Source organism: Pteropus vampyrus, unplaced genomic scaffold (genome assembly GCF_000151845.1).
Source record: "Pteropus vampyrus isolate Shadow unplaced genomic scaffold, Pvam_2.0 Scaffold366, whole genome shotgun sequence".
In the NCBI taxonomy this organism is placed as follows: domain Eukaryota; kingdom Metazoa; phylum Chordata; class Mammalia; order Chiroptera; family Pteropodidae; genus Pteropus; species Pteropus vampyrus.
Genome location: NW_011889147.1, coordinates 1,074,789 through 1,092,473, shown reverse-complemented (window position 1 = coordinate 1,092,473; position 17,685 = coordinate 1,074,789). Strand labels below are relative to the sequence as shown.

Genomic DNA, 17,685 nt, shown 5'->3' with positions numbered 1-17,685 from the left:
TTAAATATTAGCTTTTGACTTTTACTACAGAACACAAATTTTAGCTCTCTTCTGCGCCTGCCCTTCCTCCTCACACACATTTTTCTCTCCCATACCTGTCACATGGTTTTATCACAATTTAAATCAATATTATGTATTTACATGAGTGTGACTATGCATATCTAACTATGATTCACCGAGGCATTTAATATGCTACGATTATATTTTCTTCGTTTGCTTAGTTTTCTAAGTACTTCTTACCAGTTCTTTTGAACATTTCTGGCAGAGTTTTAAAACCTTCTTCAACGTGTTCAGACAGCAGTTAACTTATCAATTGCATTTTCTACTTAAAAAGTCTCTTCCGAGGCTTCTGCCTGCTCCCGTGGGGCCTGACCCTCCAGGCTGGCTGTCCACCCCAGCCCCGAGCTTCCTTCCCTACTCTCCTGTTTCAGTGGATCCCACGTCTTCTCTTTTGTTAGTTTACATGGGTAAATATAGATGTTTAAAAAACTTTGCACACCTGAAAATAGCTTCATGTTATACTTTCACCCTTTATTGAGAATGTGGCTCAATGCGGAATTCAGAGTTGGAAAGAACATTCCATCAGACTTTTGAATAGCGCTCTGTCTGTTTCAAGCATTCAGTGTTGTTTTAGGAAGAGGAAAATCATTTTTATTCTTGATCGTTTATATGGAACCCAGGGAAGCTTCTCTCTGGATGTTTTTAGGGTCTTCTTCTTGTCCCTAGTGATCCAAAATTCCACAATAATGTCTCTTGCCATGGGACTCTTCCCACCTGTTATGCCGAGCACTCAGTTGGCCTTTCAGTATGAACATTCAAGTCCTCTGGTTCTGAGGAACCTTCTTACATTTTTTCCTTGATAATTTTCTTCACTCCATTTTCTTCATTCTTTCTCTCTGCAACTCCTATTAGCTCACTGTTGTAACTCGGTATCGATCCTCTAATTTTCTTCTTTTTTCTCTTCTTTATATTTTTGTTCTACTTTCTAGGAGTTTTTTCTTTCTTTTTCTAATCCTTCTATAGGATCCTTTTAAAGTTTCTGCTTTCAAGAATTTTCAAAAATTTTACTTTGGTCTTTTGTTGAAGGAACCTGTCCTTATTTCATGGATGCTTTTCTTATCTCTCCGAGGAAATTAATTATAAGAATTTTTTAAACGTCTCTTTCGTTTCTTGTATTATCTTTGTTTCCTCCAAGTTTCCTTAACTCTGTTCATTTGACTTGCTGTATTTATTTTATATTAGAGGTTTTCTTGAAGTTTCTAATGATTCTTGGCTGACTTTTTATATTTAATAGTGAAATACTAAAAAGCAATTTTGATATTCTGTCAGGCGGTGAGCTTTATGCTTGGGTGACTAGACAATGACTTAGCCATTTCATGTGGCGATCTTCAAATACCAAAATCTATAGTTTTTTTTCACTTAGGCAGGGCAATTTAGCTAGAGAGGAATCCTTCCATCTCCTGCTGAGGGGACAGAGGCTTGACTGCCAACTTCCTGGGAGCTGAGGGGACATAAGAATATTCTATCTCTCTTTTCAGGGTATAGACTTTCACTGACAGTGCTACTCTCTACCCCTCTGCTATTCCTGGTGCCCTTGAGTCCAGTGCTTTTCTGGTCCCACTTCTCCAGAGAATAAATTTCTCTGCTGCAGCTCAAACAGGGGAGGGATACTCACCTGGCTGTGAAATTTAGGAGGGGATCTGATAGTTCATCTGTTTGTTATACAGACTCTCAATCCATCTTCCTATTTTAAACTTCATCCTCACTTCTGCCTCTAGGGTAACTTAGTACCTCCAATTCCTGAGCCTTTGAGATTCTGTGGCTCACTTGAGCTTACCATTTATTAGTACCCCCTCTGCAGACCACTAGAGTTTAGAATTCTGCTTATGCCAGTTACTGCTCCTCCAATGACATGCTACTTCCAGAATATTTGACATCTTTCGTCTATTATCTTGTCCTTAAAGATTTGTACTTAAAAAAAATCTTCATAGTCTCATTTTAGTGGAGTTTTGAGAAGAAACAGATAAACACACATGTTCTATCATATTTAATCAGAACTAAGCTTGTCTGTCCAGGCTCTACAATGAGGCAGCTGTGGAAGTAAAATCAGGTTTCTGGATGCCTAGATGCTCACAGTTGAATGAATGTCGAAGAACATTTGCCTATTACCTGGAATAATTGTATGAAATGCAGGACTAGAGGCCATTTGTTTATTGTTCCTCATCTCTATAGACGCAATTTAACAACTGATTTTTCATATAGTTTTGACAGCTCTTTTTGGAAAGGTAAACTTCAAATCTAAATTACTTGGCAGTTGCAAGAAAGAAGCCATTGGTCTGCAGCGAGGGAATGGTTGGGGTGGGCGATGTTTACTATCTCTTGCTTTGCCCATTACTCACATTGAAGGGAGAGGGTTCAGGTTTAAAGAAGGAACACCCCCTTTGCCTATTCTGCATTCACATCTAGCCTGCCAGGTGTGTCATACTTAGCAGGTTACTGGCTGTGGATCAACAGGAAGTTTTAGTGGCTTCAGATCTGCCAGTGGAGGGGAAAGGCTCAGCATTCTGGGAGAGGCATCTTTACCCTCTGGTCACCCCATCAAGCTTACTCAGGAGATGTCACTTATTTTGGTGAGTGGGAGGAGTTGCACCTGCTTTCTGTCTCATCTGCAGGTGGCAGAGACTTGGGGGTATAACCATGAATACCCCACCATCCTTCTTAACTTTTACGAACTTTTCAACTATTTATACTGCACCAATATCCCTTTCCTCCCACCTGTATCATCACTTCTTTAGGAAGCTAATTGCCTTTTTCTTACCTCCTTGTTAGAAACGTGTGCTGTCAACAATGGAGGCTGCGATCGCACCTGTAAGGATACTTCGACAGGTGTTCATTGCAGTTGTCCCGTTGGATTCACTCTCCAGTTGGATGGGAAGACCTGTAAAGGTAGCCTGTGCCTCTCCATGCTGCTAATGTGTGGAGATAAAGGCAGCTCTTCCCCTCCACACCCCTGAGTGATTCCATATTTGCTTATGATTCATATTGATGGAAGCTTTTCTTCCCTGGGCTAGTGGAAGGTTATAATTGAGTAAGCTTAATTAGAACCAACTTAATTACACTAACTGTTAAGAAGATCAGCTTCTACAAGTATCAGATAATCCATTTCAGGTAGTGGCCTTATTAGAAAAAGGCAGATGTTCAAGGGAACATTTGCAGGAGATAATATCAGCATATCATAAATAACAGCCTAGAGATTATTATGTAAATAACAGCCAAGGTTGTTATCCAGAGAACTTAATGAATAACTGTACCTTTAACTTTTACTGATGTGTGGAGATCCCAATGACGGGCTAGTATTTCATGGGCAAGAGTACAAAGGCTTACTTCTTTAATATGATAAAAAGTAGACAACCAGTAACCAGATGAAACTGAGAAAAGATAAAATTAATTTGAGTATCAGGAATCACTTAAAAGCTTTAAGACTATTTGATCATTGTGTAATTTGCCAAAACAAACTTTCTGTTTCCTTATAACTTTAATCATTAAGCTGGAACAGAAAGTATACCAAAGAGAGCCATCTTATCTTGAGAGAGAAGGGTAAGGATGAGAATATAACAGGACATCACCATTCTTTCCCATAGATTATTCCCTAATGCTAGTCAAGGGCAGTGCAAGAGTTCTCAAGGGGATGAGGCACTTGTCTTTCAAAACTGGTTAAGCCAGACAAGAAAACGTGTGTGAGGTTAAGAACATCAGCAAACATTCTTAAATGCTTCTATGGGTCTGTTTTTGTTTCAGAAAATAATGAAGCACACGCAATAGCTCTTCAGGGATTTGTGGAATAGGAGGCGAGTATTGCTGTCTGATTTGCCGATGCTTGCCTGTTACAGATATTGATGAATGCCAGACCCGCAATGGAGGTTGTGATCATTTCTGCAAAAACACCGTGGGCAGTTTTGACTGCAGCTGCAAAAAGGGATTTAAATTATTAACAGATGAGAAGTCTTGCCAAGGTATGTGCTGAAACGTAGCTTTGCTGTGCGGTGCCTGCTGGTTGGAGCAGAGGAGACGAAACCCCACCCTGGCAGAGACTGGGTCACTGGGCTTCTCCACAGAGTCATTAATCCAGCCTCCAACCCGTTCTTCACTTATTTCATCTGTTAGATAGAATAAAAACACTGATGTAGCTCACAGGTATATTTTGAAAATTAAGCTGCGAATGACTAGAGAACACCTCAAAGAACCCATCTGGTGTGATTACAGCAGACATGGAAGGGATCACGGAATGCGAGCAGGGTTGTATTAGAGTGTTGAGATTGTGAAACTTTTCCTTTTCTAAAATTTTCTTTAATGTTAAGGATTTAAAAACAAAATTTGGTGGCAAAAATTTGTAGATTTAGTTAACATACCTTTTCCTAGCAAAAAGTTGGGCTCAACCCATAATCAAGATCGTGTGCCAGTTGGTCTCATCGTTAGAGCCCTTGTTGGAAGGACCAGGCTTTGGTGCTTGGGCAAAGGGAGAGAGGGGATAGAGTGGAGCAGAGGATGGTCAGTCATTGGGCAGGACTGCAGACCTGTTCTCATATGTGCCCCTCCCACATAAGGGGTGTGGCAAGGAAGCTTCTCTGGGTAGCAGTGGTTGATACTAATAACTCTTTAGGGTAGTGGTAAACTGTTTGGGGTGGGGGACATCATTTATATTTTCAGATGAGTACCTTTTATGCCCTATCGATATACAGGAAGAAGCTCTCAAAATAAATGTGCTATCATTTATTCCTGTTCCATTTCTCAGAATAGCCTAATTTAATTTTGTTAGAAATCCTAGAATTAAATCAAAATCAGAAAATAATAACTGATTTCATCAGACACTAAAGATAAACATTACCATTTTTAACCTTATGGTGTGAAATAGGTTTGTTTGTCTCTCTCTTTTTTTTTTTCCTTAATATATATTTTGTTAGGAGTTTAAGTATAGCCCCTTTAAATTCAACGAGTTCATTTTGTGTGATTATTGCATGGTTTTCTTCTATTTGACTTGGAAAGCAAGTTTGCTGTTCCACATAATGTTTCATAATGTATAGAGCAAGAAGTACTGTTTAAGCTGTGTAAACACATTAAAAAGAAATTAGAAAAGTGATCTCATTATTTTTGGCAAAGCGAAAGCCCGTCACCATGAGCAGCCAAAGTCAGCTACTGGACGAGTTCACTCTCTCGACAACTGGCTGATGTTAATAACAGAATTCATAGAATGACATCAATTACTAGGGAAGAAACAGACTTTTTCTCATTTTTCACTGATCAGTCTTGATAGTACAAATATTTGCACAGAACAAATTTACTGAAGAAGTTGCCAGGATTTCTGGGAAAAGCTCGGGAAGAAGAGATTTTGCAAGAATTTGCCCTTTTAATTTCGTTTTTTTATTCTTCCAGTTCTTTCCAAATATTTGTTTTTATTAATGTAGTGTCTCATGGTACATTTGGTGTTGAAAAAGAGATCTAGCAATGGTCTAGTTGGCTTCCACTAAGCTCTGCACTGGTCCTGGTTTATCTATTTGGAGATAGAAGTCGTAACTCTGTTAAAACCCTCCAAAGAGCTGAGGAATCGAAACACCGAAATTTTAGTCTACAGGAAAGATGTGAAGACTAGATCAGGGAAGAAAAGATGATTAGACCAACAAATGCAGCTTCCTGTGGCTAGTTTCCGTGACCTTCGCTCAAGCCAGAGATGCCTCCACACTGAACCAGGACAGGAGGGACCCTGTGGGACTGAACCATGGGGGGAGTTACAAAGCCAGAGGACTGGCCAAGAGGATCCAGTTTGGAGCTTAAATACAAAATTTTAGCATCTGCAATAGAAAGTTACTGAGGATGTTAGCGTTAATGTATTCTTTTAGTGCAGAGGGCATTAAAACCCAGGATCGGCGGCCTTCTGGGGCCAGAAGACTCATTCTGGAAAGATCAGAAAGAGATAGGAACCAGATTTAGTTCTAATCCAAATGTTTTCTCCTTTCGATTTGCCGTCGCTTATAAAATTACTATCGCTGTTTTACCAATAGTAACATAACAATAATTGTTTAGAAGTCCTTTTTAGGTATGTTATCTCATTTAGCTTCACTTAAATATTTTAGATTGCTCATTCCTGCAAATTAGCATGGGTGAGAGAGAACAACTGAGCTTTTAGGCAAGTACAATTTGCAACAGAATTTGAAAAGAAGGGTCATGGCAGTGAGTATACTTATTGTGGGCTGCTCAAAACTTTCTTTAACACAAATGAGTGGGAAAACTGATAGTAACTTTCTTTAACACAAATGAGTGGGAAAACTGATAGTTTTTTACTCTGTTTATGTTGTTTTTCTCATCATGGGTGTTATTATAAATGTGTTCATCTCATCATGGGTGTTATTATAAATCCCCTGGGTGGGGACTGGGGTCAGTCGGTGCCAAGTGCACGTCCTAAAGGCAGTCACCACGCTTCCCTAAGAGTTGGTTTCAAGTCCCCTCTCTCTTTACAATTACAGATGTGGATGAATGCTCTTTGGATAGGACCTGTGACCACAGCTGCATCAACCATCCTGGCACATTCACATGTGCTTGCAACAAAGGGTACACCCTCTATGGCTTTACCCATTGTGGAGGTGAGCAAAATGCCCCTCTGGACTCAGATGAAGCTGGGCCTGTAGGGGAGCAGGGCCTACCCCTAAGGTTTCCCCAGATTAGGGCCAATTTTCCTACACTGGCAGATGAGTGGGACATTCAGTCCCTGTACAGTAGTGAGTCCATCAACTCAAGGGAAGCATCTGCGAAGGCAGGGAGGGGTCCCCAAACCCCGGGCCATGGACTAGTCATTGGTCCGTGGCCTGTCAGGAACCGGGCCGCACAGCAGGAAGTGAGTGGTGGGTAAGCAAGCAAAGTTTCATCTGTATTTGCAGCCGCTCCCCAGCGCTAGCATCGCCACCTTAGCTCCACCTCAGACCATCAGGCATTAGACTGTCATAGGAGCACCGGTCTCTGGTGCGAAAAAGGTTGGGGACCACTGTGCTAAGGAAAATCTCCTCCCATTTATCCGTTTAACACATTGAGTGTGAAATGAAGCAGAGAGAAGAGCTGAGCTCTTCAGCTGTGAATTCTTTGTTGATATTATTGATGCAGTTATATTCAGAGAATGGGAAGACCTCTCAGGAGCTGATACCCTATCCATTAGAACTTTCCGGAAGATAGTAACGTAACAGTCCTCAGAGAGGCTTGGCAGGGCACCAACAGTCTTCATCTTTGCTTCATCATCAGCAGGAATGGATTGTGAGCTTTGTTTGAGCGCTTTGAGCTGTTTTTTGAGCTAGGGGTGGGACCACTGACTTTATCTCTCTGCTCTGTGCCCATGTAGCATCATGTTCTGATGTCATTTGCCCTTATGGTCATGTATACTATGGCAAAATCAGATTTGGCACCAAATGACTCCCACTTCACTCCCCCAATCATCAAGTTCATTCAGCAATCATTGAAAATAGAGATTCAGATTCTGATTCAGAATGTCTGGGGTTGTTAAGGTGATTCTGAGGATCTGAGGATTTAGGAACCACTGGCCTAAATACTTTTGGCCCAATCCTTGTCTCCTGTGCTTAAGAAGAATGGATAGTAGTGATTTGCCATAGCTAGTGCTGTCTCTTCTCTTTTTCAACACATTCTTGGCATGGCTAAAAGCATATTTTTCCAGTACATCAAGAAACTCCAAGAGAATATTCCTTGAATACAGATATGTATCTAGGTTTTAGTTGGAGCCACCTTTGACTTCTCGGGCTGATGGGGATCAGTGCAAGTCATTTTCATTCTCTATGCTTCAAGTATGTGAACTGTCAAGTGGGGAACTCTAATTCTGTCTTCCTTGGTATGTAGCCCAGGAGAATGGTGGAGTTTTAAATTGGAAGCCTGTGCAGCATGAGTTCGGACATCTGAAAGAAGAGTGTAACCCCTTCTGAGTGTCTCTAATGGAAGAATGGTGTGGTCAGGAATGGAACTTGACAGCATCCTAGTGAGGCTCATGTCAGGAAATCCCCTGGGTGGGGACTGGGGTCAGTCGGTGCCAAGTGCACGTCCTAAAGGCAGTCAGCACCTTCCCTTTGTTTAGCGAGTATCTCCCATTCTGGTCCATCTTCAAGAGAAGGATGGTGTCAGCTGGGTCAGTAATGGGCTGCCGTGACAGGAGCGTGCTTTGTTCCACAGACACCAACGAGTGCAGTGTCAACAACGGAGGCTGTCAGCAGATCTGTGTGAACACGGTGGGCAGCTACAAGTGCCAGTGCCACTCTGCATACAAGCTCCACTGGAATAAAAAAGACTGTGTGGGTAAGGGGCTCCGAGGCTGAGACTCAGTCACCGGGCTCACCACTGGCCAGCAGCACTCTCCCACGTCTGATTGGCCCCGTAGTGCAGCTGATCGTCCCTCCCCTCAGCTGCAACAGCCGTTCTTTAAATAGTTCAAAAACAGGAGATACTTTTCAGGCTCTTTGGTGTTTCCTTCTGTGCTTCTGCGTAGGTTGGAACTCACTCCTATTTTCCTGGTTGCTTTTCTGCATGGAAAAAAAAAATATAGCATACAAGTAGCTCCTTTACCTCGGTGGGAAAGGTAAAGCCCGGTTTCTTGTGTTCTGCGCTGGGTGTCAGCTCTACCTTTACTTGGGGCCTTTGCTGCATGAAACTCAGCCGTCTTTGTCACACCTGGAAGTGTCCTTCTCTTTCTGTGTCTAGAAGTGAAAGGGGTCCTGCCCACTAGTGTATCACCCCACGTGTCCCTGCATTGCGGTAAGAGTGGCGGAGGAGACAGGTGCTTCCTCAGATGCCACTCTGGCATTCACCTCTCTTCAGGTGAGTGGGTCCCAGCCCCTGGGGCAGGTCTTCAAGCCAGGGCCGGGCCTACCTGGCCTTTAGAAGTTAAATACCCTCAAAAGGCTTCCAAATCTTTGATCAGCTGCCCCTGACCACCAGAGGCCAATATTTGAGACCCCTGGGCATTTTTCTAGTGGTCCATGTGGAGTGGGGGTGGGAGGTGATTTTAGCTGCTACCAAGAGAGACTTTAATATTGCTTACATGTTGACAATACACATTCTGTCTGTCAGGACTGCAAGATGCCTACTCTGTCACCTGCGGCTCTCCCTCTCCTCTCAGGAACAAACATCAAAAATCAAATGACTCTGCTTTTGGGGGTAATTACGAAATCTGTGTGTTCTCTCTGGGGCTTACTGTGTTCAATGGGCTTCATTCTTGGAGTGATGTTCTTGGCTTTGGCTTTGTTTTCTTTTCTCTGTATCTCCTTGATGCCGTGAGCACACTACAGGATGTTCTTGCCTACAGCTTTGATGCCTGAAATCTGACTTGCCATATAACAGACACTTACCTGAGTGTCCACTCTGTGTTAGGAGGCCATGTGTTCAGCCTTGGGGAATCACCATTTTGGGCAGAGGCTTATAGAGCTCTGGGACCAGGAGACTCAGGTCTCCCAAACTCCCTGTACCCCTAGAGCACCTCAAAGGCCTGGCAGGAAATGGGTGCCTGGGGCACATGGTGTTGGTAGAAGTAGACATGGGTATGACTGGGGAGCAAGAATTCTGTTCAGAGAAAGGACCCTGAACCTGCTTTGTCAAAATACAAAGAATGAAATTTAAAGCTTTTAAGAAGCCTCATTTTCCCACATTTAGACATCTCTGTGATCGCATCATGAGAACATCTGAATGAGGAAATGATCCTTGATGTCCATATTATATATATGAGCAAAGCTAGAGACCCAAAGCAGGATAATAACAGTCTGCGTATATTGATCGCATAGTTAAAATATGCCAGTCACTGCATTACCTGTGTTATCTGATTTAAACCATATGACAACCTGTTGGGGAAATTTTACTATTATGCTCATTAACCAGATGAAGAACCTGAGATTCAGAGAGGTGAAATAACGTACCCAAAGCGACTCAGATAAAAAATAGTGGAGCCAGGATTTTAACCAGGCAGTCTAGATCCAGAGTCTTAAGCATTATCCTTCACTGCCCCTCTTGCCTGATGTTCGGGCACAGCTAGAGCAAGCATCATGGTCTGTCTCACCAAATTTGTCAGTGACAGTCACTTGGAGATTTAGGGCACCACAAGGATGGACAAGCATGTAGGTAACAGTTATTCAGTTCTTACTCTATACCAGACAATAGGCTAAACATTTTTTTTTTTTTTGCATTATCTCATTTAGTCCTTACAACAACCTGGTAATATAGGTCCCATAATTATGTCTATTTCCATAGAGGAAGAAACTGAGAATTAGGGAGATTAAGTAACTTGCTCAAGTTCTCATTACAAGTTGAAGTGCTAGAGTTTGAATCCTGGTCATTGATTCTAGGGCCTAACATGTAGCTAAAACTGACCGTGGGAGGCAAGCAGAATTTTGCACATGAGGCCCTCGGAGTGGGACCCTTGCTCCGTCCCATCCCCTGAAAAATCCTAGCCATATTTAGTGAGTGCCATCCTTGTCTGAAATGGTGGCTTCCTCAGCCCTGTCCTTCTAGGGCAGGCTTATTCAAGAGAATCTGCCCTTCCCCATTTTCCTCAGCAGTCTTGTCCAAATCTGAACCAGAGGATTCTGGTCTTCTTTCTCGGGAAGGCACAGAAATGACTTCAGATTTCATCTCACCATTAAGGTCGGTTTTGGTCCTCTCTTTGTTATATTTGAGCACTGGATTCATCTCAGGTGGGATAAGAGTAGCTCTTAGGAGGCTCGTAGTGATCCCAGTCCCAGGGTGATGGGTACTCCATGATCTAAACCTTTCTTGGTTTCAGGGTAAGAGAGGGGCTCAGGTTGTACAGTGTGCAGTGGGACCCAGCCAATGGATAGCTTGCCATTACCTATCTGGTGTTTCCATTCCTTTGCCTCTGAAGGTAACATCTCTCACTTGTTTCTTTCTGAAGATGTCGCCACCGTCAGGACAAGTGTAACCTTTAAGCTAAATGAAGGCAAGTGTAGTTTGAAAAAGGCTGAGCTGTTTCCTGAGGGTCTGCGACCAGCATTACCAGGTATGGAATCAGATGGCTGGTGCAGGGAACTTGCCTGCATGTTGGGAAAGGGGCCCATAACAAGCTCGAGCCCTTCAGATGGCACGGACCAATTCAGAATCTTCGAGGCCTCTCTTCACGGGAGGAAGAGGAGCCCAGTTTAGCACCACTGTACAGTCCTGGCGTTATCCTTCAGAGCTTCCTTTGCGAGGTATAGATGGTGAAGCTCTGAGGAAACCTGTGAATTTACAGAAGTCAGTATGGGCTTTCAGTGCTAGATCTTCCAGTTTGCTTGAAATGTAAGCCAAAGAAATGAACAAATATTTGGCTCAGAAGGGATAATCTTTGATGAACAAAGATTTAATATCTAGCTTTCCTGCTTAATCTAGTTTTTGGAGGCTGCAGAAGGACATATACCATCCAAGTAGAACTAGCTTAATTGAAAAGAGCAGAACCCAATATGTGTCTTTCTTCCCTAGCTCACATTTCCAGTATTATTTCATAAAATAATTTTGGAGATTAGAAAAAAATCAGGATTCACGTATTAGGGAGGCTTCTTTTCCCAATCGATTCTCAAATAAATCGTACAAACAAATATTTACTGTAATCACTTTGGACTGCCTGTTTTATGTAACTAACCAAGATTAATTTTGGTACCTCCATTTGATGGAATATTATGTAGCTATTAATTATATGTTTCAAAGAATGTTTAATGACAAGAAAATGTTCTTGTTATAAAGTTAAGATGGAAAAAGGGACAGTAACGTTTTGTATATCTGATACAACCCAAATTATGTAAGAAAAAGTGTAGGCGGAAGAAAAAAGAAGGAAAACTCACCATATCATTTGTATGGTTATATCTGGGTGGGAGGATCATGGGTGGTTTTAATTTTTTTTCCCTGAATTTTCCAAATTCTTCACAGTGACTATTTATACTTTTAGATCAGAAGGGGGGAAAAAAGCAGTATTTAAAAATAGACTTAGTCTTTAGTTTACTTAGTGTTATTGCACTAATGTTAATTTCTTAGTTTTGATAAATGTATGTGTTAATGTAAGATGTCAGTTAACATTAAGGGAAACTTGGTGAAGAGTGTATGGGAACTCTCAATACTATCTTAGCAATTTTCCTGTAAATCTAAAGTTATTTCAAAATAAAAAGTTTAAAAACTAGATATGTAAAAATTGAAAAGGAAAAACGGTTTAAAGTGAGTACCTGTTTAGTTGAAGATTTGAAGTTAGCCTCTTGAAAAGTTAAGATAGATCTTGGGGAAAATATGTAGAGGAGAAATTTAATTTGCTTCTCTCTTCCTTTGGCTTCTGATGAACTGTTTCTTTGAATATTCTTGTATATTAAAGAATAGGATACAGATGATACATTAGTTTAATAAAGTAAGCTTTTTAAATTGAGCTAAATTAATCGTGTGGATGATATGTGGACCTGCTCTTTGGTTTAGGTGAATAATCCTTAGTTAAAAGGTTCACTGGAAGCCATGGAGGAGGGATGACAGGCAAAGTGAGGCACAGAGATGTGCAAAGCCTCGCCTTATGCAACACTTTCATTCCGATCCTAGAAGCCTTCATGATATCGTTTGGTTCTGTTGATTCTTTGTGCCATATATTGCGCCTGGTTATTTTAAAATGAGACATCACTGTTGATGTGCTTTCCAGCTTTCTCTTTGGGTTGGAATTACTTCAAGGTCTGTTTGCCTGAAAGCAGGAGCTGGTTTCCTGTCTACTCCTGTGTTCATTCCTTATTTGAAGCCTCAGACTCTGCTTGGTACATCACAGTCCGGCTTTAAGGAAACCAACTGTGAGAACACGAGTGCACTTTAGCAAACCATCAGTCGGGAATGCAGGATGACCCTGGTTCCTGTCAGCCACAGATGTGGCTGGTCAGTCGTAAACATCCAGCATTTATCCATGAAAATAATTTCTAAGAGCTAAGTTGTTAAGTTATATAGGAGGTAATGCTGGCTCTTCAAAATTAAAACGTTATCATGCGCCAAGCTGAGGGCTTTCAATGTCTTGGCATCTGGAGTTAATCATTTAGTCCCTCAAGAGTTGTTTTAATGAAATGTTTACTGAGCTCTAGCGAATGTTCAACTCAGTGCTTTGCCAGAATTTGGCTTCCGATAATTTTGTTTCTTCATACAGAAAAGCACAGCTCAGTAAAAGAGAGCTTCCGCTACGTAAACCTTACATGCAGCTCCAGCAAGCAAGTCCCCGGAGCCCCTGGCCGACCAAGCACCACTAAGGAAATGTTTATCACTGTTGAGTTTGAACTTGAAACTAACCAAAAGGAGGTGACAGGTTGGTCTGAAAACAGTTTATGGTGCCAGGCTTCTCACAGCTTGCTCCTTATTCCTTTGCCTTTCACCTTTTATCATTCTTCGGGGGGGAGGGGGAGTAGTGCAATCACTGAAGTATCTCCTGTTTTTTATCACCCCCAAACTAAACTGAATTGGTTTGGAACCTGATGATTTTATCTGCTTCGTGAAAACCCAAAGCTACCATTTTGGTCAACAAATTTCTGTTGGTATCAAATGCTACCCAGCTCCAGGTCTCTCCCCATTTTGTCCACAGGGAACTGTGGGTGTTGGCGAATGCTGCAGTCGGTCTGGACATCTTCGCCTGCCACAGCCTGATGTCCTCCCCCACTGCTGTCCCCTCTATTTCTGTAGCTTCTTGCGACCTGAGCTGCACTGTAAAGCGAACAGAGAAGCGACTCCGGAAAGCCACCCGCACGCTCCGGAAGGCTGCCCACAGGGAGCAATTTCACCTCCAGCTCTCAGGCGTGGACCTTGAAGTGGCCAGAAAGTCTTTGAGAACATCCGAACGCCAGGCAGAGTCCTGTGGAGTGGGCCAGGGCCATGTGGGAAACCAGTGTGGTGAGTGGCCTTGCTGGCTAGGACATTCTGGCTAACAACTGTCTTGAGCTCTATAAACACTAAGGGTAACCAAAGTCTGGCTCATCCTTCCCTCTCTGGGCTCACTCTGGAGAACACCCTGGACACCCACTCATTTGGGAAGTATACGGTGGTGTCTGTCGTGTCTACAGGACCAGGAGCTCTCCAGCACCTGGCATAGTGCCTGGCTTGTGGTGGGCACTTAATAACTGTTTGCCGAATTGAGGGGCAGAAAGGAAGAGGCAGGTTGATGAGAAGAGGGCGTTTTGCCCTCTAAAGGTCTGAGGGACGGCAGTCTTCAGATGACTGTGGTCTCCCAGCTAGGGCAGGACTGCAGGGATAAGGCACATGCCACTGCCATTGTTCTCCTCTCATCTCTCTCTGGCTTGTTTGAAGGTAGCAATGAACAATATCCTGGTCATAGTTTAGTGCAGAGGCAAGGCTGGGAGGCTGCTCAGCTGCCTTATGAGATCCCTGAGCTTCACCTCAGGGCCGCTAGCAGTGTCAGTTTCATGTGTGTTAGAGTGTGTATGTGTGTATTGGTGGTGGTGGTGGTGGTGTGTGGCAGAATTAATTTGAGACCTGGCATTTGAGCAACATCAATTCTATTCCTTTGATGAAGTTCTAGGCAAGAGAAACCTGGGCAAGAGGTTCTAGGGATGATCAGTCTTGAGATTTGTTTGTTGTGAGAGACTGTTCTGGGCAATTTTGGGAGATACTATCTGAAAAGTCTTAGATGGACAAAATTGTGAGTCTCATTTTATAGTAATAATGGTAATGAATTATTGAATTATTGAGTTCCCAGCTGTCACAGGTACAGCACTGTATCTAAGCACCGTATCTGCATTATCTCATTTAATCCTAACAGTAATCTTACTAGGTAGGTATTATCATCTCCATTTAACAGAAGAACAAACGAGCTTGGAGGGCTAAGTTCTCTTGCTCAAGATCACATTGATGGTCCAACTCTAAAACCTGTGCTCTGGTCCCAAATAGGGTGAATTTCAATAACCAGACCACTCCAGAACAAACCTACGTCCTTTCTGAAGTGTCATTCGAATTGCAGGTCCTGAGAAATGAAGCTTGAGCCAAGGAGTAATGGATCAGTGTTTTTGAAGAAGCAAAGCTGGGTACTCATTTGGGAGATTTGTCAGCAATAGCCCCACAGCCCAAATCTGTTGCTTTGGCAAAACATAGTTTAAAATCAAGTGTAGAATCAAGTATAACTATCCACCAAGGTCTGGTTCTCAAATAGTCTTGACTTTTTTTCCAGCTGACACTTTTATGGGGGGGGCGGGAACGTAAAAACAACGCAAATAGTTGGTTTGTTCTCATTTAAAATTCTAAGAATTCCAGCTTCCATCCCTAAATGTTGATGAGAGTCGGCTGTTGCTGCCCTACTTTCCAGGGTGAGTTGTAGAAACTCTCGGGGATAGACAGGCCAGTCCTTCTCATGGCCCCATTTGCTACCTGTTAGGGAGAGGCTTGGTAGGCTCTTCAGGGAGCCTTTGTGGCCACTTAAGAATTCAGGGAAAACTGGTGTCAACGGCCCTGTAGACCAACTCCCGGTGAGAGTATTACCAATACTACCATGCTTTTACCAATACTAGTATGCTTTTGGGAAATAAAAACCCAAGAATGAGGGTCAAGAGTTACTTAACAGAGGCCTCATGACCATGATAACTTATTAAAAAAACTCGGTGTGGGATTTATGTAGCTGCTGTTGTGTGTGAATGTAGCCGGAGTGAGATGCTTGTCATGCTAAGTTAGGTCGGATTTGTTGCTGAGGGAGGCAATGTGTGTTGTCTCAAGAGCGCCCTCTAGCAATGGAAGGATTTTGTAGCCTGCTAGGGACCGAAGCAGGTTCACCCTGACTGACAGCAGTGTTCAAGATTTTAGCACGTAGAGGAAACAGCACAAAGAATTACCAGTGAAATTCCTTCTTCCTGCTGGAGGGAGGAAATGGGTGAAAAGAAGAGCCGGGTATTTTAATTAGAATGGCTTTTTACTGAGTGGACACATGGCATGGGCTAGCCACAGTGTGTGCGGGGTGAAGGAGAGGGATGGTGTCTGTCTGTCTGTCTGTCTTTCTTACATTCTTCGTCTATTTGATGATGTCAGAACTTTATAAAGATCAGGTTTACTGGTATTTTCTGAACTCTGTATGGTACATACCATAGAGGTAAACCTAAAATAGTTCTTTTGGGAAATTATTTTCAGTGTCTGCAGGAAAGAGCCAAAAAAAAGTATTTTGGGTCACTTGCAAGGGGAGATGGAACTATTATGTTTTTCCTTTAAAATATGTTTATTTAGTTTTTAATAACCGAAATAGTACATATTTCAAATGGTACAGAATATATACAGTAAAGGCGAAAGTTCTCCCCACAGCTCCCAGTCCCCCTCCCCAGAAGCAATCATGTCAAGAGTTTTTCAGTCTGTTTTTATGCACATATAAAAATGAAATTTTATTTATTCATTCACTGAATACTTATTGAACACCCACTGTGTTCAGTGTGTGGTACCCCAATAGCGCCAGGTACTGTTCTAGGTGCTGGGAATCCAGGAATAAAACAAAAGAGCAAAAATCTTGGCTCTCACAGAGTTTATGATGCTAGAGAAGGAAAACAGGCCACAATCCAATAAACAAGGAAATATACCTTGTAGCAGATAGTGGTAAGGGTATAAGATAAGAACAGGTAAGCAGGGGTGGAAAGTAGAATAGAAAGTGCCAGAATAAAGGGGAGGGGTGAAGAGGAGAATACTCCCCAAAATGTAGACTATAGTCAGGGACTGTGTTCTTGCAAAGTATCATTTGGGCAGAGATGTGAAGGACAGAGGAAGAAGCCACGTCAGGGAGGAGACCCAGGCAGAGGCATCAGCAAGTGCAAAACCCCTGAGGCACTGGAAAGAAGTCCAGGCCTATGTGAGCTGAGGAAGGGAGGGGGAAGGTGGAAGTCAGGGCAGTTGCCAGATCATGTTGGGAATGCGAATGGTGGTGAGGGTGCTGACTCTGAATGTGAGAAATGAAGATTTTGTGCAGAGGCGTAACAGGGTTCTGACTTATGTTTTAAAAGGACAACTTTGGCTGCTGTGTTGAAAATAAATTATAGGTTTATGTATGAAAAAAACATTTAAAAATATTTCAGTGTAATTCGAATAGTGCTATGTGTTATTTTTAACTATAGAGTAGATCAGACATCTTTCCATGCTCATAGAGGAGCTACCTTATTTCTTTTAAAGCTTCCTAGTCTATTTTAAGACACCAGTGTTTATTAACCATATTAAATATCCACCTATAGCTATCCTATTGGTGGACATATAAGTTATCTGTAATTTTTCTATTACAAACCATGCTGCAGTGAATATTCTTCTTTGTGCACATGGCCAATATTTTTGAAGATTATAGACTTGTAGACATCCGATTGCCAGGTCAAAGGATACATGTATCTAAAACTTTGATATTGCCAAATTACCCTCCAAAAAGACCATACTAATATATACTTTTTCTAACTTGTTTTTCTTTGATTATCAGTAAGACAGAGCATGCTGTCATATGTTTGTGGCCATTTGAATTTCTTCTGAGAATATCCATATTGTTTGCCTATATTTTCATTGACTTGTTTGTTTTTCTAATTTCATTTAAAAAATAAATTTTAAAGTCCCAAGTTACATCAAAGAACAGTCACTTCTGACCAGTTAAATACTTTCTTTCTTATAGTCATTTTTACATAGTGAAGTCTTATTAATTTGGCA

General features: G+C 42.1%; 1 protein-coding gene across 1 annotated transcript in view; it reads left to right on the top strand.

The window, feature by feature from the left end:
• Nucleotides 1–17,685, top strand: part of SCUBE2 (signal peptide, CUB domain and EGF like domain containing 2) — an 85,420-nt gene that overhangs the window by 41,649 nt on the left and 26,086 nt on the right. Inside the window, exons 9-17 of the mRNA XM_011379596.2 lie at nt 2,830–2,946; nt 3,891–4,013; nt 6,519–6,635; nt 8,218–8,340; nt 8,743–8,859; nt 9,112–9,198; nt 10,943–11,047; nt 13,181–13,336; nt 13,708–13,914. Of these exons, the coding sequence (XP_011377898.1) occupies nt 2,830–2,946; nt 3,891–4,013; nt 6,519–6,635; nt 8,218–8,340; nt 8,743–8,859; nt 9,112–9,198; nt 10,943–11,047; nt 13,181–13,336; nt 13,708–13,914 (1,152 nt within the window). The remainder of the gene's footprint in view (nt 1–2,829; nt 2,947–3,890; nt 4,014–6,518; nt 6,636–8,217; nt 8,341–8,742; nt 8,860–9,111; nt 9,199–10,942; nt 11,048–13,180; nt 13,337–13,707; nt 13,915–17,685) is intronic.